The 23,637-nt window shown below is 38.1% G+C and overlaps 1 protein-coding gene across 1 annotated transcript; it reads right to left on the reverse strand.

Moving 5' to 3' along the window:
- Window positions 1–270: 270 nt before the first annotated feature.
- Window positions 271–23,595, reverse strand: LOC110381391 (uncharacterized). The gene is made up of 3 exons (XM_021341707.3): window positions 21,460–23,595; window positions 6,135–6,256; window positions 271–5,771 (listed from the first exon to the last, which is right to left on the reverse strand). Exons 1-3 carry the CDS (start codon window positions 23,185–23,187, stop codon window positions 5,192–5,194), a joined length of 2,430 nt encoding a protein of 809 aa, XP_021197382.3. The 5' UTR covers window positions 23,188–23,595; the 3' UTR covers window positions 271–5,191.
- Between the last annotated feature and the right edge of the window lie 42 nt (window positions 23,596–23,637).

Consider the following 23,637-nt stretch of genomic DNA (forward strand, 5'->3'; position numbering starts at 1 on the left):
AGGTAAAAGGTAGTTTAGCCAATCTATTACATAGGTATGTACCTCCAGGAAGCAGTGCATGCGGGTTGCTGAAGATCGAGCAAAGTGGCGAGCCTTGAAGGAGGCAGCAGTCCAGCAGTGGACGTCTAACACGATGAGTTTGTACTCATAAGCGTCATCAAAATCCATCCAATAGTTTTTTGTAAAAGAGTAGCAATTATACACCAGTAAAGATGTATTTTACTAACTAACTTAAGATCTTGTAGCAATGTTTCAATAAAACAAATAAACTTGCGTTTACATACAATATATTTACGGACACCAAAACCTTTATACAATATACATACTAGACAATTTACTTAGTTTAAGTCAACTGAAATACACAAATATCACTTTACAAGTTTCAACTTAGAAGCCATTTAGAATGGCAACCCCGTTTTTAACTTAAAATTTCATTTAAAAAGAGATCCTTCTAGCCAATTTTCGGCCATGGCAGCTGTTCTCATATAAGGAGATCAGCCAACTGCGCAGGACATATTATAGTGCACAAGCATTTGCTTGGACACAGGTGCACTCACTATTCCTTCACTCTCATAGCGCGATGTGACGACAATCCGACACCACCGGGGAGAAATAGTGTTACCAGATATAAAGTTTCTTTACTCATCTCTTTTTAAATGAAAAATACAAAGCAAATTTATATATTTTCAATCAAATTAGACATACAAACTATTTGGTACATTCAACTTAACAAAATATATACAAAATAAAAATGATTGCAGTACAGTCACAAGAAATAATATCTATACAAATAATATTCATTTTCAAGTGAATAGAAACTCAATTTATTAAGACCCAGTTGCACTATTTAACTATAACGATAACCAAACCATAACCAGCCGTATACTTGCCGTCCATTGGTCACATCGGCGATTTGACAACTGAAAATGGTTCGGTTATCGTTCTAGTTAAATATCTAAGAAACATATTAACAAAAAAATATAGTAATTTTCAAAATTATTTTAACAATCAAATGTAAAATAATAATGAAACAAATCTGTATAAATATTATTACCGTATTATTTAAAGTGACTATAATTTGATGTGAACACAACACGCTGGTTTAAAACCATTTCGTTATCAACTTCATGGAAAGAAATAAATACATAAGTATAAGATCCTAGTAAACATAATTATAAAACAATAATTTTATATTACAAATAAAGGTGCGCTTTCAATGCTAGCTGACGATCGCATATGCCGCGATTGCATGAAGTCGGCCGCAGCTGCATTACTGGGGCCCGATTCTGCTAATTTAATAATGACAAAATTGAATCGCAATGGCAGTTTTAACCTTAGCGGGCATTCTGCTGCTAATATAAGACCAATCGTATTCCAATCACATTTCATTGGTTTGCGATTGGTATGCCATTTGGTCTACCTAAACGGTAGTTTGCTCTACAATCATATTGCAATCGTAAATCATTTGCAGATAATATGATTCATTATTGAACCACACAAACAGATAAAAACATACGCTTCAATCGTAATCGAGTCGTGATTGTATCTCAGTCGGATGTGAATCGTATGTCGCTGAAGTAAAATTAGCAGAATCAAGTCCCTGGTTTGTATGTATTTACATGAAACCGTTTTGGATCGAAGCGGGAGCAGCACGTTCAGTCGCCCTCAGATATTATTTTCATAAGTGCTTGTAAAGGCCTAAATTAAATAAATGATTTGACTTTTCATACAGTCGCGGTGTGTGCGGTTTTCAGTTGCAGTCAGCAACAAGTATTCAAAGCGTACCCTAAGACGTGATTAGTCTTTTAACAATTAATTTATATGTATTTGTGTTTTAACGTTTTTATTCCAACATGCGTAATTAAGAAGTGTCATTCAAGTACCGTGTATAGCAAGGCGCATTTTGACGCTCAATAGCGGTATATAGTGGATTTCTATAAAATATCTATCCATTATATTCAGATAGGATATTGCAATCCACCGATAGTCGGCCACAAAAGTCTATGAACACTCATTTTAAATGAAAAAACTGTGTTCATTTAGTTTTAAAATTATTTTATATCCAGGTTATTTTGTTCCGTTATACATAATAAAGATTCCCACGAATTGGGGACCTCCACCTTTTCGGGAAGTCGGTTAAAAAATTACTTGAAGAAGAGTTTAGTATCCAGGTATTTTTCAATTTTGATAATAGGTAGATACTTTTGTGAGTGTTCATAGACTTTAGTTATTGACTGTACGAATGAAATTAATTATGCCTAAGAGAGGCAGTGTTTTGAACTAAAATAGTGCTCCAAATATATTCTTTAATAAAAGTGGCCTCCTTCGACAATGCATATCATAATTTAATAAATGATATTATTATGCAATCAAGCATCAGACTAAATTCTTGTTAGAGTGCGCCAAAATTGGAAATCTATTTTGAGTATTAAATAAAAACAATATTTCGGCCTTTTATAGGCAGGCTAGGCCAATTGTAGAACCATGGCCTCGGTAAATAAACTTGAATAATTATTTATAACATATAAATGCTTATAGATTTAAAACCGGCCAAGTGCGAGTCGGACTCGTGCACGAAGGGTTCCGTAAATTACAGTTAAATCAACCTATCTCAAAAACTATAAGAGATACTTTGATCAAACCAAAAATCGTTGAAAGAGTTAATTAGCATGCATCACCTCTATTTTTTTTAGAATTTTATACCCCGTAGTTATAAAAATAGAGGGGGGGGGACATACTTTTTACGACTTTGAGAGCTGATATCTCAAAAACCGTTCACTTTAAGAAAAATGTTTTTTAGAAAACTTTATATCATTTTAAAAGACCTTTCCATTGATACCCCACACGGGTATGTACATCGAAAAAAAAAATTTCATCCCTCAGTTACATGTATGGGGGGCCCCACCCCCAATTCTTTTTTTTACTATTTAGTGTCATATTTTTGTAGCGGTTCATACAACACATATTCCCATCAAATTTCATCACTGTAGTACTTATAGTTTCCGAGTAAATCGGCTGTGACAGACGGACAGACGGACAGACGGACATGACGAAACTATAAGGGTTCCGTTTTTGCCATTTTGGCTACGGAACCCTAAAAAGTAATAAGATACAGTTGCACTATTTAACTATAACGATAACCAAACCATAACCAGCCGTATACTTGCCGCCCATTGGTCACATCGGCGATATGACAACTGAAAAATGGTTCGGTTATCGTTATAGTTAAATGGTGCAACTCAAAAAATATTTTGTATTAAGAGGCCACGATTTCAAACGGCAAGTTTTTGTAAATATAAAAAGAAAACTGCTAAACCAAAACTTTTTACAAATATACAGCGTTTATATTTTAGGTATATATTATATATCATCTTATATACATTTGTTATAGAAGGGGGTAACATAATGTGGACCTACTGTTGCAAAATTTTTCTATGTACAATTTCTCTTGATGTGTATCTTACTTTTATTATATGAATCGGCGCAGATATGTCAAAGCGCAGAGCAGAATACATTGCGCTGTCAAACTATTATAGACTTTATCTTCATTGAAATAATATCAAAAAACAATTGAAAACTAAGCAGTCGCTTCTTGTAAAGCACTGGTACACAGCTACATCCGTTTAGACTGGAAGCCGACCCCGACATAGTTGGGATAAGGCTAGGGAGACGATGTTGACAGTTAATTTTTAGATTATTATTTTCTTAACTATAATTATGTAAATTAATTTTAAATGTACACAATGTCCTTAACAATTTTACAGTAAAACATATTCTGCTCTGCTACATATCATATCTGCGCCGAAACATATTTGTAGCAGTTACAATATAACATAAGATTTGTGTGAAAATCAACCAAAAAATACTTATTATATACTTTTGTGAAGTGCAAAAACGGAGGCCCTTATGTAATATGTCTTATATATTATTTATCTAAGTGTAATAGTACCATTAGGTCATAATTCGGTACTTTCTACAGATAGTCAGTCTCATTTGTAATCAGGCACTTGACAACTAAAAATATTGGGTAGATTATATTAATAGAACATCCTATACTAATATTATTAAGAGAACATTTTTTTGCTTGAACCTCTGAAAAATTCTTTCAGTGTTGGAAAGCTACACTATTACCGAGTAACATAGGCTATATTTTATCCGGGTACGAGCAGTAGTTTCCACGGAAAACAGCCACTAAATTGTAAATTGTAAGGCTGACTTATTAGTTTAAATTCGCTAATTTCAGGAACCATTGGTTCAATATAGAACAATATTTAATTGTTTATAATGCGCGCGGAAACGAAAGATTTAAGTTCGTTGACCTAAGTATACCTATCTCTGGCTGCGGGATTATTCGAAAGAGTTACCGCGGCCCTGGTACATAAAAGGCCTGCGACGGAACACGATGATTTTAGTCAGTAAGAGTCTGACACTCCCTTACCGCTGCTAACTCGCAGCCGGAGGGGTCATTTGATGATTTTTGACGTCGTTAAAAAAAAAGTATACCTATCTCTGTTACATTCATGTTATATTGCTGTCTAGCTCGCACATTGCAAATAAGGTCAACATACGAAATTATTCCGTTTCCGCGCGCGTAGTATAGATAGCCCATTTATTGAGCAGTCTACTTTTTAACCGGGTGCGCGAAGTAGTTACTTTGGGACGTTCGTTGATAAATGCGATTGTTATATGTCTTGGTTTAATTATTCTTTGTCGAATAAAACATAATTTAAGCACTGAAAGCCTACCATAGCGAGGTATGCTAATAATACTTAAACTATTGAATTATATTAATATTAAAACCAAGACTTATTTAAAAATAATAATCATTTATTTATCGTATTATATTATATGACGTTAAAGTCTTAAAAAAACAAGTATTATAAATTATACAAAATACTTGTGTAATATTTTTTTTATATTAAGATATTTTTTTACATAAAAAAAGCACCAAATATCCCTAACATTATCACAAAATAATATACTATAAAACTCCCCTGCTGCGTTTAAATTTTTGATCGCGAAAAACTCAAAAACTGCAGCATTGATTTTCATGTGGTTTTCAGCAATAAACAGACCGATTTATGAGGAAAGTTTTTGTATACAATATATGCTTTAAACAGCCGGGATTTTTCATATATATATATCTACTTATAATCTACCCAATACCGTACAATTTTAAAATAAAATTATGTCAAGTGTCAATCGCCTGAGTGACATCTGTTTTCAAAATCAACAATTTATCATTCACCGGAATTATTTCAAGATTCTTCTTACAAAGCGACTTACTATCATTCTTACTATTTTCTTCTGGCGTTTTAATATTATCAATGGTGTTTTCAGCTCCATCTAGCGGTGATTTAAGGCAACTATCATCGATTTTATCAATCGGAGATGTGATACCAAGTCCTACTGACTTACTTTGCTCTGTAACTTCGTCGACAGTCCCTTGCTTCGCTCGCACTTCAACAGGTAACTCCTTTCGCTTCGCTCGTTCTTCTTGTGTAACGTCTTCAACAGGCTCTTGTTCCTTCGCTCGCTCTTCCGTAACATCTTCAAGAGCTACCTCCTCTTGCTTCGCTCGCTCATCTAGCTCCTCTTGCTTCGCTCGCTCTTCCAACTCCTGTAGCTTCGCTCGCTCTTCTCGCTCTCGCTTCTCGGCGAGTTCTTCCCGCTTGAGGCGGTTCCACCAAGGCATGAAGCGTTGGAACATGATGCGGGAACGGTGTTGGGGTCGGAGCACCCAGGATACGGCCACTTCAACGTCGGCGATTCTGGAATTTTTGGATAGTAAAACTTAATTAAGATGTAGGTTTGAGAAGAGTGTGATGGTTTGTGACATTGAGGACCTTGCGATGTAGTGAAAGAAAGGGTTTTTATCTTGATATTAAAAAAAATGAATGCCACTCTATAAATGGCAAAAACATATATAACATGTATTTAAAGTTTTAAGTTTTGTGTGAACCTAATAGAATGCTGTTTTGTATATTAAAGCTGAAGTTCCATCGGTGGTTCTAAGACATGTTTCATCAAAATCTACTGCAGCTGTTTTAATTCAAGTTTTATTTACTATGATTACTTCTAAGCCAGCTGATGAAGTTTAGTGTCTAGAGTACTTCAAGGATTATAAAGCTTACCTCCGCTTGAAGCGGTCCCGATCTAGAGCGTATCTCTCCCAATGACCGGCCCGAGCCTGACGGGCTGCAAACGCCCATACTCGAAGCACGTGAACCTTCGGAGGTGCTGATGAAAACTGCACCTGGAAGAGAGAAGGTAGGAGGTTAGAAATGGTGCATATAATGTGTGATGTAATCTATACTTGTATATAAAGTTGTTTGAACCGAATGGGCTCCGGAACTATTGAACCATTTTCAATTAATACATAATTTATTATTTATATACAAAATTTAATTGTTTCACTGTTGGGAAGCTAGACTATTCCTGTGTAACATAGGCAATTTTTTCTCGACGAGGGTGAAACCGCAGGAAAATAGCTAGTAGAAAATATAACAACATAAACAATCAGATTGGTAGTTTGTTAAAAGCTAGGTAAGGGTGGATTGCACCGTCAACTATAATTTTAAACAAAAAATTAAAAACTTAAACCTTTCTGAATATATATTTTCTTGTAACCTAGTCAGATTAATTTGTAAGTACAGCAACTATGTATATTCCCATTATTTAAAATTTCAGTCATACCATAGTCATGTTATGTGTATATGTATCTTTTATTGATGATCATAAATAAATAAACAAAAATAAAATAACTGGCTAAAGAAAGAAAAAAACCTGGTTAAAGTCTATTTAATGTTACCCCATCAAAGAATTGCTAAAGATTTAATTCAACCGAAAGATATAGAATACTTTTCATGAAACTGAAATTCAGTAAATGCGTTCAGTAGTTATGTCGGTCAGTATGTCAAGATTATCGTAACGAGTCCAAGTTTAGATAAATATGTAACGCACCGTGAAAAGGCGCCAATTAAATTACTCCACGCCATTCGACTTTTACTAAAAAAATATATGCTAACTACAGACTTTTGATCCGCAAAACTGATTTTTTTACCATCACATATTAAAGTCACATTTTTAACTCTATCCAAGACCAACAAGGCCTGAGGGGACTGCGGGATTGTTCGCGCGAGTTACCGCGGCCCTAGTACATAAAAGGCCTACGACGGAACACGACGGTTTTTAGTCAGTAAGAGTCTGACACTCCCTCACCGCTGCTAACTCACAGAGCGGGAGGAGTCATTTGATGATTTTTGACGTCGTCAAAAAAAGTCCAATAAAATGTTTACAAGCAAAGAAAACCTACTAATCCAGTCATCTATGCGTCATCCATACATTTCTGGATGACGCTACATATCAGAGGAATGACGCTAATTTCGCGTCAGCAATCATGAATGTAAGGCTAAATATAAACCAACTGAGAGATCCCGTGGGATTCAATAGATTAAAGTGGGCGAAAACCTAATTTGGTAAGGTATGGGAAACCCTGATAATAACTAAATAGAATGAGAAAGACAGATAGGCAGTCGCTCCTTGTGGCACCCTGGTACTCAGCTGCATCCGGTTAGACTGGAAGCCGACCCCAACATAGTAGGGAAAAGACTCGGGAGATGATATGGGAAACCCTGATAATAACTAAATAGAATGAGAAAGACAGATAGGCAGTCGCTCCTTGTGGCACCCTGGTACTCAGCTGCATCCGGTTAGACTGGAAGCCGACCCCAACATAGTAGGGAAAAGACTCGGGAGATGATGACTTTTCAAATCAAATCCGTCTACTGTATATTTAACACATACAGCAAATATCGCGAATAGCTAAACCACGAGTCATTGTATAGGCAGTTGCTCCTTGTAGCACACTGGTACTCAGCTGCATCCTGTTAGACTGGAAGCCGACCCCAACATAGTTAGGAAAAGGCTCGGGAGATGATGACTTTTCAAATCGGATTCGTCTACAGTATATTTAACACATTCAGCGCATATCGCGAATAGCTAAACCACGTTTTTAGAGCGTTACGAAAAAACTGTTTGACCTCATAAATTACCATTGCCCTCAACTCCGCCTACCACAAAAAACTTATAGTACAGTTACTCGTTCATTTGATTCTATTTACACGATTGGTGACGTCATAGGTTTTCTAGGATACGAAAACTTATCATATGACTCTTCTCCTACTGTGGGTAAAAATGGCAATGTCAGATTTCTTCAGCCTATACTTTTCCCATACTAGGTATGTCGGTTTTCAGTCTAACCAGTTTCAAGCGAGTACCACAGTTAGACATGGAGCGCCTGCCGATCTGACTTCCTTAACTCAGTGACCTTGGAAACCTCATAACTTTTCGGTAAGACTGGTTGTCAGACTTACTGGTTTTTAACTACCCTTAATATTATCACACTAGCTTCTGCCAGCGATTTCACCCGCATCCCGTGGAAACTACTTCCCGTACCGGGATAAAAAGTAGCCTACAGCCTTCCTCGATAAATGGGCTATCTAACACTGAAAGACATTTTCAAATCGGTCCAGTAGTTCCTGAAATTAGCGCGTACAAACAAACTCTTCAGCTTTATAATATTAGTATAGATGACAGCGAGGACCAATTTGACGTGCCTTCAGAAACCCGAAGAAGGTTTTGGATAAACTTTAGAACAATCCCGCAGCCACATCAAACACCCAATATTTACAACAAACAAATGACGTCACAAGTTGACGATGACGACGCATCATGACATGGTACTGCGCGTGAGTCATCATGACGACATCGTGGAACAAGTTGGTACAACCAATGTAATTTCAGGGGAAAACCTTTGGGTTTCGAAGACTATTTGTGTACTGACCATGTAACACTTGAAGTGAGGAAGAAATTGTGACATATGACAAATTATGACGGCTTCCGCCAGCGGTTCTGAGGGAACTGCTTCCCCGAACAGGGATAAAAAGGAGCCTGTACGTTATTTTAGGCTATGTCGTTTCATCAAAATTCCATTCGATAGTTTTGTTTTGAAAGAGGAACAAAAATCATCCATTACTAACTTTTGCGTCTATAATAGGTATCAGTGGGATTGACTTAATGCTGACGAAATAAGATAAAAAAGTAGAAATACTTATAGACATCTATACTAACACACTTATTAGGAAGTAGGATAGGATTTAAGTGAGGAAGAAATTGTTATCTAAGGGTACACTTTGTTATTTATATGTAGTTCTGATGCTGGAGATGATAATGATATGAGAAGAAATAAAAATCCTTACACACATCTGTCTTTGTCACACTATAAAAACGTGATAAAATCATACGATTTACAAGCAGTTATATTAATGACAAGGTCGGGCGGGAGGCAATAGAACTGGTTATTTGCCATTTTGATATTTAAATCGATACAATTTAAATAATGATTGAATTCTGATCAAGTATCGAGATAAAATAGAACTAGGAATCGAATCGGATATCTAACGATATTTGCCCAAATGACTATAGTTCTTTTAGAGATGACCTATAACTCCATTTGAGTTCTCTATAAAAAAAGTAAAAATGAGACTTTTCTAAGTTTGTATGTACTTTCTAAGCATATCTTGGACCTCAATGGCTGATAAAAAGGTGAAGGAAAACATCTTGAGGAAACCTGGACTACAAAGTCTGAAATCACCAACCCGCATTGAGCAAGCGTGGTGATTAATGCTCGATCCTTTTCCGTGTGAGAGGGAGGCCTGTGCCCAGCAGTGGGACGTTAAAAAAAAAGACAGTAACAGTAAGGTTGTTTACCTTTAATTAAGTACCTGCAAAAAGGCAGTACAATCCTAAGATAAAACAATACGACGAAAAAACAACGCAACAAACACATATTTACGAACTAAAACCCACAAAAAATCTTCAACTTTATAGATTGGAAACGCAAAAAGATTTAAATTAAACGATGAACGTAGTGTGACAGAAATAGCTTGCTGTTGATCATTCGGAGAGAATTGTTACACATTTCATGGGCGTTTGGAAATGAAAAGCGATCACAGCTGTGGTTAGTGCGTCTTAGAAAAAATGGAAGAACAAAAGGCGAAATTACGGACGTCCCGTCTCCTTTGCCCGTAAAGGTCAGTTCTAAAGTTACTGTTGATCTTATTTCTTTTAACGACGTCAAAAATCATCAAATGACCCCTCCCGCTGTGGGTTAGCAGCGGTGAGGGAGTGTCAGACTCTTACTGACTAAAAACCATCGTGTTACATCGTAGGCCTTTTATGTGCCAGGGCCGCGGTAACTCTTTCGAACAATCCCGCAGGCCCTGTAGGGCCCCGCTGGGGTTGCTGACATCTCTTTGAGGTGCGCATGGACATGGATAAGTTACTGTTGATCTAATAAGCTGAACATCTTGTTTTACATATTGACTCATTTAGAAAAACACTTTCAGTGTTAGATAGCATATTTATCAAGAGAAGCTATAGGCTACGCTTTACGGGTGCGAGTAGTCCTAAATTGGACGCGGGTGAAATTGCTAAAAGACAGAATGATATGAAACTAAATCCCTTAACATGTCTGTCTGCTCGCGACCATCACCAAAAAATGAAAAAGAAGGAAAAGAGATTCATGAGGAAAGTCATACTATAACTTTTAATTTTATCGAAAATACGGCAAAACACTAACAATGAAAATACAAACAAACGAATGACGAATCGACACGTACCTACAATATGTTATCAATACATTTCGGGTACATTGACAGTCATTAGTGGCTACTATAGGTACTTTATCGACCTTCTAACCGACAAACCGCTGTGACGTGGAAGTAGGGCTGCCATCTCATATTTCGCCAAACCCGGACAAAGAGTAAAAAAAAACCCGGACATTTGACGTAAATAGCATTTTTTCCCCGGATGGGTACTCTTACACTGAATGAAGTTAGTGTTTTGTATCATATCATAATGCCGATAGATACGTAAATACAGTAAGTTGCTTTATTACATGAAAAGTGTCCGGGTTTTCCCCGGACGCTTCTTGAAAACCCGCCCGGACGTCCCCCGGACGGGGTCAAAACGAGGACAAATCCGGGGAAACCCGGACGGATGGCAGCCCTACGTGGAAGTCACAAAACCAAATATATACTTATAGACATTTATAGCTGACTATTCAAAGAATCTGCCTAGCCATTTCCCAACTATGTTGGGCTCGGCTTCCAGTCTAACGCCGGGGCTGCGGGATTGTTCGAAAGAGTTACCGCGGCCCTGGTGTACAAAGGGCTTAAGAAGGAACAAGGTCGGTTTTATTCAGAAAGTCTGACACTCCCTCACGCTTCACCCACAGTGGGAGAGGACATTGGATAATTTCCTACGAAAAAAAAGCTTCCATTCTAAACGGATGCAGCTGAGTACCAATATGCCACATGGAGCGACTATCTGATAAAACCTTTAACTAGCTTTCATCGCCATCGCTTAGTTCCCAGTCCTTTTCAAGAGGATATTCCACCGGAGTGTGGCACTGACCTACACAAATGGTCTACTCGTTAAAGCAAACAGTAACACATTGCGTGCGAACATTACTAAAATGTCCGCGAAACTGCAACCGCCGCGCGAACACATGCTAACTGTGGACTCGCGACATAGCGTACACATTTTGGTGGAATCTTGCTAAACGATTTCAAGAATGCGTTGTGACATTTTAATGAGTCCTCATTAGTGTTAATAGATCAGGTATTTAAACTTGCTGATAATATTATCGTCACCAATGTTTGTTTGTTTTGTTGTTTCTTCATTCAATTGTTTTGTTTCTGAATGCCTTTGTTATTGCAATGTTCATCTTTGAGAACAGTATTGTATGATATGGAGATATAATCTTTATTATGTCGTATCCAAAAGAATCGATCTCAGTGGCGTGCACTTGGAGAGGCCTATGTCCAGCAGTGGATAGACTGATGATGATGATGATCCAAAAGAATATTAGTCCATAATAGCTTTACAACATTGAAAGGCTTTTTCAAATCAGTTCAGTAGCTACGGAGTACAAACAATAGATGTTTCTTTATAGGTAATATTAGTTTAGAACTTTAGATAGTGTGATAATGAAAAACAATAGACAATGCACAATATACTATGTAGGCCTGCTTAACAATAGAAAAATGTTGAAGCCCAAATCAGAAATACTAGCCATATCTGGTCGACAATACACTGTCTTTGCCACGAAGATTGGAACCTCTCCAAATTATTGTAGAGGTATAGTCTACATAATAGTACATTATTTAATGAATGTTTGACTGTTGGAGACGTGAACTCTTGACATACTTAATAGACTGTAAAACAGGTGTCAGGAAAACCGTGTTGAGAACACAAAGCGAATATTTGATTCATAGCGAGATTTTGCCAAAACTGTTCGCGAACAACAAATGTGTTTCATTCCGTTCGTTGTTCGCGCACAAAGGTTACAGTTTCGCGGACTTTTTAGAAATGTTCGCACGCAATGTGTTACTGTTTGCTAGAGCGAGTACACCAGAAGATACATTTGTGTGTCACATTTGCGCACAAAGGTGGAATGTCGCCCTAAGGAATTCAATTTGATGACTTACTAATTGAAATAGTTTTAGATGTAAGTATTCCAGTAAACCTAATTTAAATGATTAGTCATAGACTACTTGAGATAATTACTCATATCGGTACAAACAAAAACACATAGGAAGTGGTGAAGGGCGGGCGTTTTGGGGGCTGTCTTTTGTAAATTTGACGTTCAAAAAGTGCTGATTTTCAGCCTACTATGAATAAATGATTTTTGACTTTGATTTTGGCATAAACAGACTTTGGCCAGCGGTTTCACCCGCTTCCCATGGTAACTAATTCCCGCAGCCGGACCAAACTTCTTCCTTGATAGATAGACTTTTTAACACTGAAAGAATCTTTCAAATCATACCAATAGGTGCTACTGTTACAGCCTTTTTATCGTCCCACTGCTGGGCTGCGGCGTCCCCTCACACGGAGAAGGATTGAGCATTTATCACCACGCTTGCTCAATGCGGGTTGATAAGTAGGTAATAAGGCATAGCAAACTCTTCAGCTTTATAATATTAGTATAGATTGCTATTACGTATATCCTATGTACGTTCATTGAATGTCTGACACTCTCGACGTCTTTAAATGGGTAACATGCTTTCAGAGCTGGGAAACTAATTTGGCGCCTGATATATTCTACTGTTATATACAAACTATTATGTTTCGAAATATACTGGCACACTAATTACCCATTATCAGTGTTCTGTATATCTTGGCGCATAAACCGTTCATTATGTATTGTATAATTATACAATGCTTGTTTAAACTCAACATCTCTCTAGCCTTTTCCCAACTATGTTGGGGTCGGCTTCCAGTCTAACCGGATGTAGCTGAGTACCAGTGTTTCATGGAGTGACTGCCTATCTAAACTCCTCGACCCAGTTACCGGGGCAACCCAATACCCCTTGCCTGGACTGGTGTCAGACTTACTGGCTTTTGACTACCAATAACGAGTGTCAAAGATGTTCAAATGTACGCCAGGACCTACAGTTTATCATGCAATCCAAAACGCAGTCACTGGTATCCAAGATGTACTTAGAAAGTACACACAAACTTAGAAAAGTTGCATTGGTACTTGTAAGACCTGGAACTGAACACACACTCATACTTGAGAGGTTGGCATCATGACAAGATGGTCAACCATCCACGGACCGACCGCGGCAAGCATTGCCACTTAGTACTTCTACTACTATAAACTACGATATTTATTTCAAAGGATTCACACGTTTCTTCACATAAGGAATTCCCTCTTATCAATTGTGTTTACAAACATTGTGTTCAAGAAAAACCAATCTCATTGTATGCAATTTTTGTTTGTATGTCATCATCCTATTGTATGATGTTTCATTCACTAAACTACTACGTTGTGCTTGCACATATCACGGCATCCCGTGAGAACTATATCCTGTACCTGGATAAAATATAGCTTCTGACACTAAGAAATAATATAGCTTTCTATTGGTAAAATAACTTGTAAAATTCCTGCAATGACTCCAAACAAACTCTTCAGCTTTATAATATTAACATATTACAATATCTATGTACGAGTGTCTTTTGTTTTTTTTTTTATTTCTCACAGAGTTACCGCGGCGCTGATACATAAAGGGCTTAAGAAGGAACATGATGGGTTTCAGTCAGTAAGAGTCTGACACTCCCTTACGCTGCATCCACAGCGGGAGGGGTCATTTGATGATTACCCACAAAGGAAAAAAATACCTAAATGGCGCAATGTGTCCTATTTTGTTACTACTTAAAGTTCCACAGAATCGTTAGTCATAATGACTAGTGGTGATGTTTCAAATATTACATTTCTTTGTTTTTATTTACATCATCTTTCTTTGCTTTCTCTCAATATGTGTGGTTTGGAAAAACTTTCAGTAAAAGATACAATTGATGCGATAGATACAAGGCATTGACAAGATTAGATAATTCAGTTTGTAAATAAAAATGGGTACAAATACAAATGAAGACACATCATTGCAAAAGTAAGTATGTATAGTTCATTACACGAATTGTAATTCAAGAACGGTTAAGCCCATTAGGCTAAAAATTAGTGGGGAGGTAGCCTAGACCCGGGCATGTAAAGAACTTTTTTTGACATCAAATGACCCCTCCCGCTGTGGGTTAGCAGCGGTGAGGGAGTGTCAGACTCTTACTGACTAAAAACCGTCGTTCCGTCGTAGGCCTTTTATGTACCAGGGCCGCGGTAACTCTTTCGAACAATCCCGCAGCCTCGTATGTATAGAACTTACTTCGAGATGAGGGTAAAACAGTGGTCGGAAGTTAGTAACAAAAAATTACTTCTAATTCTTCTAATCTTTGATAAAACTATGTTTAAAAATAGCAGATTCGTTGTACAATGGACATCAGTAGGCACTCTGATTTAGCCGTTACTTGTAAAACAAAGACTCGTAATGTTATGAATAGTTTCCGTGTAACAATAAAATAATGGAACAAAGATATAGCCACTGCTACAGGATATTATATTGTCATCTATTAGATACTTATTATAATAAAGTTGATGCGTTTGTTTGAATGCGTTAATAGCAACTCATCATCCTCCGAGCCTTTTTCCCTACTACGTTGGGGTCGTCTTCCAGTCTAGCCGGATACAGCTGAGTACCAGTGTTAGGTGCGACTGTCTATCTCAAAGTCCTCAACCCACCCGACCAAACCCGATACCACTTGGTTAGACTGGTGACAGACTTACTGCTTCTGACTACCCGTAACGACTGCCAAGGATGTTCAATGACAGCCGGGACCTACAGGTTAACTTGCCATCCGAAACACAGTCAATGGTGTCTTAGATATACTTAGAAAGTACATACAAACTTAGAAAAATTGCATTGGTACTTGCCTGACCTGGAATCGAACCCACGCCCTCATACTCGAGAGGTTGGATCTTTACCCACTAGGCCACCACGACTATTGTCAGGGAAGGCTATAGGCCACTTTTTATCCGGGTGTACGGAGTTGTTGCCACGGGAAACGGCTAGATATTCATAAAGGCTTTATCAGACTAAGGTCCGGCAATAAAACCTGTAACGGACCGCGACCGGTTTCCCTTTCACTACTAGGTATAGGTTAAACTATTTATACGAACATTTACTCTATATCTACTTTCAAATATAGAAACTGGACTTGGTGATATTCACACTAAATGTCTCTAGAGAACAGCTTCCTGAAGCCGGGTAAAGGCAACCTGAATCGTCTCCACGGTGCCAGATTTATCTGCGCTAAGTTTCATCGAAATCGGTACGGTGGTTTTGAGTATGACAGCGTAACAAAAGAACTCACGCGTGCTATCCCGCCTCCCTAGGGAACTAACTCAAGCACCAGAGCACCTGTGACTTTCTCAGACTCTAGTGTCTAGAAGTCTAGTAGACCATCTGTCTACCGAGCATTCGATTAATTTAAATCGGTTCAATAGTTTTGGTGTGAATGCGCGGCAAACAAACAAACGAGACTTTCGTATTTATCTATTCCTGTGATGTTATTATTAGAAAAAATATGTAATGGGTTGACACAAAGCATTTATAGATACCAAAAACATGTAATTAGCATCAATTAAAATAATAAACTATGTGTTATTTATCATAACACCTGGTTATTACATAAGCAGCCCTTCGAAACATTATCTAAACCGATTGCATGTATGGAATGCTTATGCAAAATTTGCTCAACATTGCTCAAACCATTTCCGAGTTCTTGAGCAACATACGTACAGATAATACCTTGAACATTTTGTTTGGACTACGTGGCTATATGTGGCCATTGATACTTGTTAGAAATACTGCATTTTATTGTGAAATGTAAGTAAAAATAGTGAGTGACAAAGCATTATGAAAACTGAGTTAGATCCATCTCCCGAACCTTTTCCTAACTATGTTGGGGTCGGCTTCCAGTCTAACCGGATGCAGCTGAGTACCAGTGTTATACAAGGAGCGACTGCCTATCTGACCTCCTCAACCCAGTTACCGGGCAACCCAATATACCCCATGGTAATACTGGTTGTCACTTACTGGCTTCTGACTACCCGTAACGACTGCCAAAGATGTTCAATGCCTCGTAATCCCTTTACACCCTTTGGGAAGGGAACTCGAAATGTATGTAAATATACCAATGTTTATGTTTTTATATTCGTACAAAGACCTTTTACGGTACAAAGTGCAGTCTACCAATGAATCATAGTCTACTGAAATAATGTTATTTGTTGTGTAAACATTGATCATAATGATGACAATGCAATATCCGAATCTGCTGATACAAAAGCTATAAACCATTGCGTAGGATCAAACTAATCTTTCTAATAATAAATAGAAAACATTCTTTGTAATTATGTTTATTTGTACCACCAATGGCTCCGAAGCTACTGAAACGATTTGAAAAACTCTTTCACAGTTGGAAAGCTACACCCTTCCCGAGTAACATAGGCTATATTTTATCCCGGTACGGGCAGTAGTTCCGAAGGGACGCGGGTGAAACTGGGAGAATCAGCTAGTGTGAACTCAAAAACTGTTGAACGGATTTTCCTGCAGTAACAATGCAATATAATCAATCTAATCTTCCTTGTTTATGACGAAAAAACTAGTGTTATTACCAAATACATATTTATGCTTCGTCATATTTTATTAATTAAACATTCAATACACAGGGAAAGATAAAAGATAAAAATAATCTACTGCATTGATAAAAATTTCATAAATTACGTCATTGGTGGTTCGACGACAAAATTAATTTGAGGAAAAAAACCTAATTCTTCCGTGCATGAATAAATGATCATCTTATCATGACGAGTTCCTCCGTGTTTCAGAAGGCACGTCAAATTGGTCTCCGCTGTCATTTGAACATCTCTGGCAGTCGTTACGGGTAGTCAGAAGCAAGTAAGTTTGACAATCAGTCCTACTAAGGACTAACTAAAGGAGTACTCAGCTGTGCATGTGGTTAGACTGGAAGCCGACCCCAACGTAGTTGAGAAAAGGTTGGGCAGATAGATAGGTGGGCAATTTGATGATAAAATAAACACATTTTCTTTTACAAGCCATGAAATACGAGTGTGCAAGTACTTTTTAACAGGCAGGCTGAGCTACCTCCGACACACGGATAAAATGTAATCTATGTCCTTTCTCAGGGTTTTTGATAACCTGTATAATAAATTGTTGACAGGCGGAGTCAGCAACCCCAGCGGGGCCCAGCAGGGCCAAGGCCTGCCGGGGCTACGGGATTGTTCAAAAGAGTTACCGCGGCCCTGGTACAAGGCTTACGAGTTACGACGGAACACGACGGTTTTTAGTCAGTAAGAGTTTGACACTCCCACACCGCTGCTAACCCACAGCGGGAGGGGTCATTCGATGATTTTTGATGTCGTTAAAAAAAAGGCGAAGTTATTTTCGTATTTATAATATTAGTTTCTTGTTAAAACCGTTCATTGATAAATACAGACCAGACACACCTCTGCTGTGTCTTTGTTTAATAATAATATATGTAGTTCGTTTCCTCATAACACTAGTATCAAGGTCGAAACGTGAGCGTTTTATTAAATTTAGACCTTGCGTCAATGTCGTAAGGCTTAAATTGCCTTCTGATTGATTAACTGTATGCTACGCAATAATTTGTAGGTATATGTCGTACTTTATTATAGGTATTGGCTGTGTCCCGCGGTTTCAGTCGCGTCACAGGGGATTTTTTTCGTGTAACGGGAAAAGGCCTATGTTAGTTGAGGATAGTGTAACTTTCCAATAGTGAAAGATTTTTTAAAGCGGTTCAGTAGTTTCCGGGCTAGGGCTGCCATCTCGAATTTCGCCAAACCCGGACAAACATGAAAAAAAACCCGGACATTTGGCGTAAATCGTATTTTTTCCCCGGACGAGTCCGTTTTTTTGTAAACAAAACAAGACCTAATTTTTTATCCATTTACTATTACCATATATGTACTTAAATTCAATGAGGTGCTTCTTTACATGAAAAGTCAGGGCCGTCTCTAGCTCATGTAGTAGTAGGTATTGAAAGATTATGACTAGTATGAGTACCTACTTCGAAGATCATAAATAAGAAAGCTCATATGGAAACTAGGAGTTAATTTCTTGTTAATAAAAGGAATTTAAAATGGTGCTCCCTTTTTGATAGGTTAGACAAAAAAATGTTGAAAGTAGCAAAAAAAAATAAGTTTTGCGTCACTAAAGCACCTAAACTTGTATAATAAAAGCAATCCGCAGTGAAAAATGCGCGAGCGAAGCGAGCGCAATTTTTTTTTAATATTGGGATATGAAGGTAGCTAAACGAAAAAAAAAATTAACCCTGTTAAGAAAAGAAGCCGCGAGCGAAGCGAGCGCGAAAATTTTTGAGTTTTGGGACCCAGCACCATAGGTCAAGATGTCCCTGTTAAAAGTGTCCGGGTTTTCCCCGGACACTTCTTGAAACCCCGCCCGGACGGCCCCCGGACGGCCTCCAAACGAGGACAAATCCGGGGAAACCCGGACGGATGGCAGCCCTATTCCGGGCCAATTTCTATAGTCTGTCTTGGACGCTTTTACCCCAAAACTACTGAACTGATTTCAATGTTTGGTAGCTATAAGTCTAGAGTCTGAGAAAGGACCTAGGATAATTTTTATTAAGATGTGAGAAGTACATAGTTATAATTCTAACATTACATCGATGGAATCACGGGGACCTAGTACATTATTTATAATTTTTCATCTGTACACGACACCATTGGCAGTCGTTACGAGTAGTCAGAAGCCAGTAAGTCTGACACCAGTCTAACCAAGGGGTATTGGGTTGCCCGGATAACTGGGTTGAGGAGGTCAGGCAGGACAGTCGCTTCTTGTAAAGCACTGGTACTCAGCTGAATCCGGTTAGACTGGAAGCCGACCACAATATAGTTGGGAAAAAGGCTCGGAAGATGATGTACACGACACCATTCACATACTTTGCAGGATAAGTCGGAAGAAATAACTATAACGTTGACATTAATGTAAAGAAACTTCTTCTACCAAGGTGATACCTGGTCATTCCTGACGCGATCTTTAAGGAAAATCCTTTGGGTATCTAAACATTAAGGGCCTTACTACAAAAACTTTAAACCCTGTTTTACACTTGTCTAATAAAATTTTGGCTGCAAAATGAACCATATGTCAATGTCATAATTTGTCATTTTTTTAGACAAGGCATAAACTGACGTTTAAAAGTTTTTGTGGTAAGAAGGTAAATGTAAATATTTATTATACAAACAACTTGGTTGAAAATGTGCTGTCTGTCACGTAGGACTGCTGTGTCCATACTAAGTGTAAACGGTAGGTATTTAGAAGTGTCAACATAATCTTATCAGTAGGTTACCTACAAATATTACGCCATATTTATATATTGCGTAGTTGTAAGACAAGCCCCCTTGTTTTACAAGTATTTCTAGGTATAAATGTTCCTTATATTATTACTGATATACTATCCTGGCTGGGGAGTTTGTCCCATCATTTCTTCTTCCCAGCAAAAACACATAGGCAGTGGTGAAGGGTGTCTTATGTAAACTTGACCTTCAAAAAGTGCTGTGCTTTATAAGGAGCGACTGCCTATCTGACCTCCTCAACCCAGTTACGCGGGCAACCCAATACCCCTAAGTTAGACTGGTGTCAGACTAACTGGCTTCTGACTACCCGTAACGACTGCCAAGGATGTTGACAGCCGGGACCTACAGTTTAACGTGCCATCCGAAACACAGTCAATAGTGTCTAACTAAGATATACTTAGAACTACATACAAACGATGTACTTTCAATCATAATTAATATAATTCTAACTTCTAACAGTATTTGGTATAAGTAGGTAATAAATGATTTCGATTTTTTGAGGTTTTAATTAAATCAACCATGGTACAAGCCTGCATGGTACCCCTAAACCTTGTGGTTATCAGTTCGAAAGGTTATTCTATGATAACACGATAAACTTATCAGTAGAATTTAAGCTTTTATCAATTTGCAATTTGCTACTAATGTTTGCTAGATTATCTACATTCTAGAATATTGAATATTGGTATAAACAGTTGATACTACATACATATGTATGTATGGCCCTTCATAACTGGGCTACCTATCTAACAGTGAAGAATTTTTCAAATTGATATTTACAGTATCTGAAAAATTATAGTAGGTAATGCTTGAGATTAGTGAGTATGAACAAACAAATGCTTTAGTTTTACAATATAAGTATGGATAGTGCTATGTTTTGCTGTCGATAATATAAAGACAGAAATATAAATAAAAATAGTTACCTAGAGGAAGCAAAAACAAACATTGTCTTATTGTTTTCTTACGTTAATGTGTGTTATTAATTAATCAACTCGAATCAAACTCATTATATTTTTGACGTTCATAAGTGCTTGTAAAGGCCTAAATGAAATAAAATGATTTGACTTTGACTTTCAATGATAATCATGACAACATAACTTTTTAAAAGATTTACATCATCCTTTGAGGTGATTCAATAGACAAAAAACTGCTTTTTTCAATTGTCAAATGGATATTGTTTATTGTGATTATATTTGGGCATTTGTATCATTGAAACATTCAATGGACTTGAATGTTTACATTTCAATATGAAATGAATACATGATTGAAATAACCAAAACACATGATAATGCTGTAAAAATGTCATGATACATAGCTATGTAAACATGGAGTAGTTAATGTTGGTTATGGATATACCTATTTTCTAGGAGAACCTCTTCCTGTATCCGGATAAAATATTGTCTAGTGTCATTCAGGAATAGTGTAGCTTACCAACAATGAAAGAATTTTTAAAATCTGTTCAGTAGTTTTGTAGAGTATAAATGTACCTTATAAGGAGAAAATCAAAAGTTGTTTTGATATATCTAGTATTTTCTATTGCCCTTAGATCCTGGGTTGAATTAAAAATAACAATATAAAGTAGGACTTACCCGCTTAGGTGGTAATCCCTTCCGCTGATGTTTCTTCCTATCATCAATGAGCAATCCAGTCTTCAGATCTTCAGTCTCCACATCCTCCGGTTGACTGACCGCAGTATCATCCACAAAATCCACTTCATCAGCCCCGGTATCCGCATACAAGCTCGCATCGGTCAGGTTACACACACTCTTAGATAGAGACGCAGCCAAATTGAACTGATAATCACCACACCCTGAATCACCGGACTGACTGACGTCTGAATCACTGTCGTACTCATCATCATCATCACTTGTCTCTCCGAAGACGTCGTTGGATGTGTAGCAACTGTCTGGTGAATCCTCAAAGACGATGAAAGAGTCCTCAGATTCACAGTCCGATGTTCTCCGCAGTTTAGGACAGTCGTTGAAGACGATTTGGAAGGAATCCTCACTCTCTACGGAACCAGGAAGGAACCGCCCAGAGACTTCATCGAAAAACTCCTTTTCGGTTTGCTTTGGTGTCTCAACGGGACGCTGAGTGAAATGCATGACGTATTTCTCCAAACAACCCATAGATGGTGAGTTTTCTACGCTGGAAAAATCATCAATATTGATCTCGTTTGCAAAACGTAAGTCATCTTCGATACTCTTCCTCATTTTCGACTTCATACGCTTACTGCAAGTGCGATTGGGGTTCTTAAAACGCTTATCCTTCACTTTTGTTGGTGTTTTAACTTTAGGCAGTTCCTTAACTTCCTCGGTTTGCTGTACGGTGACCGGTTCAGGCTCAACGGTGGTCTTTTTCTTCTTACGTTCAGCCAGCAGTGCCTTCAACTTACTAAGCTTATCTTCGCAGGACGACACCAGCTCCTCTTTACTATTAACTAATTTACTTGCATTAACGGTATCTTCAGGTACGTTAGCCACAATTTCAGTGGTCTCACAGACTGTAGGAACCTCGGGAACAGGGGTGGGACCTCTCATCTCCGTCTTCACCTTAGGACTGTCAACCTCATGGAAAAACTGGTCATGGAAGCATACGGGGCTCGAGTATTGGATGTAAGAGTCGTTTGCAAGGCTTTCAAAGTCTTCTGGTGAAAATGCATCTTCAAAATTGTCTTCTACGGAGCTGGCTTCAACAAATACACGTTTAGGCCGTCTCCGGGAGCGATAGGTGGTTGGTGGCGTGGAGACAGGCTTGCTGCCCAGGAGAAGGCGGACCTGCTCGATCTTATTTTGACAGTGAGCGACCGCCGTCCTACAGTCAACCATGTCTGGCGCGAGTTCGCTACACTTTTCATCCGAAATCTTCTCATCGGGTAACATTTTATTTTCATCCACGCGTTTGGCTGGCTGCCACAGCGACGGTGGCGCCATCTGGGCCGGTGGCTGAGTAACCAGGTCCGGCGACCTGAGTCTACTAAAGACTGCGTTCGAAATCACGTTTACAACGCCAGAAAGAAAACTCGTAATACCTGACAGTGGAGAATAATCAGCTTCGATATTATGCATGTTGTTCTCAGTATTCACATCAATATGTTTATCTAATTTCGATTTAGGCGCCATTTTTTCCTCAGTGATAATTGTGTCCGCTAAATTTTTCATCAACGGATCCGGAATCAGATGAAGGTTGTTCAAGAAAAGGTCTTCGCCGAACGCGGATCTCATTTCTTTCTTTGTTTCTGTACTGTAGTTGGCAATGGAATAATGCATGGGTCTGAAATCGGTGCGCTTATCGCGCCAATTCTGAGTAAAATTCATTTTTTTTTTGTTACTATTTTCTATACACTTGTAAACTAGATCACAGACACATTTTCACTCACGCACACATTGTTGAGACTCTAAAATCCTTAACAATATCTGGAGAAGGCCGATGGACGAATCTGCAACGCTTACTATAGTTCTCAAAAGATTTCAAGGGAATATCTCTCGGGGAAAACCACACACGGTCACGGATCGAAATCGAGTCGGTTCTACACACTGATGAAGATTTATCTCCGCAAATCAACACGTCTGTGTTCGAAAAAGTAGTTGTACACTTGTTTTTGTTGGAATAATAAACTTTTTTGGGCTCCATTGTGACGAATATAACTCGAAAATAATACACGTCTCTATAGTTCAGCCATTTTGTGAAAAATATGAGAATGACAGATAAAAATATTGCTTTTGTTGTCCTTGCGCCTCTAGTGATGTACTGAGTTGACCATAAAT

This window comes from Helicoverpa armigera, chromosome 29 (genome assembly GCF_030705265.1).
Source record: "Helicoverpa armigera isolate CAAS_96S chromosome 29, ASM3070526v1, whole genome shotgun sequence".
Lineage (NCBI taxonomy): Eukaryota > Metazoa > Arthropoda > Insecta > Lepidoptera > Noctuidae > Helicoverpa > Helicoverpa armigera.

Coding starts and splice junctions, on each gene's coding strand:
- LOC110381391 (XM_021341707.3), bottom strand. CDS start 23,187: ATGAATTTTACTCAGAATTGGCGCGATAAGCGCACCGATTTCAGACCC. Junction 6,257..21,459: donor AGGGATTACCACCTAAGCGG/GTAAGTCCTACT, acceptor TCTCTCTTCCAG/GTGCAGTTTTCATCAGCACC. Junction 5,772..6,134: donor CGGGACCGCTTCAAGCGGAG/GTAAGCTTTATA, acceptor CAAAAATTCCAG/AATCGCCGACGTTGAAGTGG.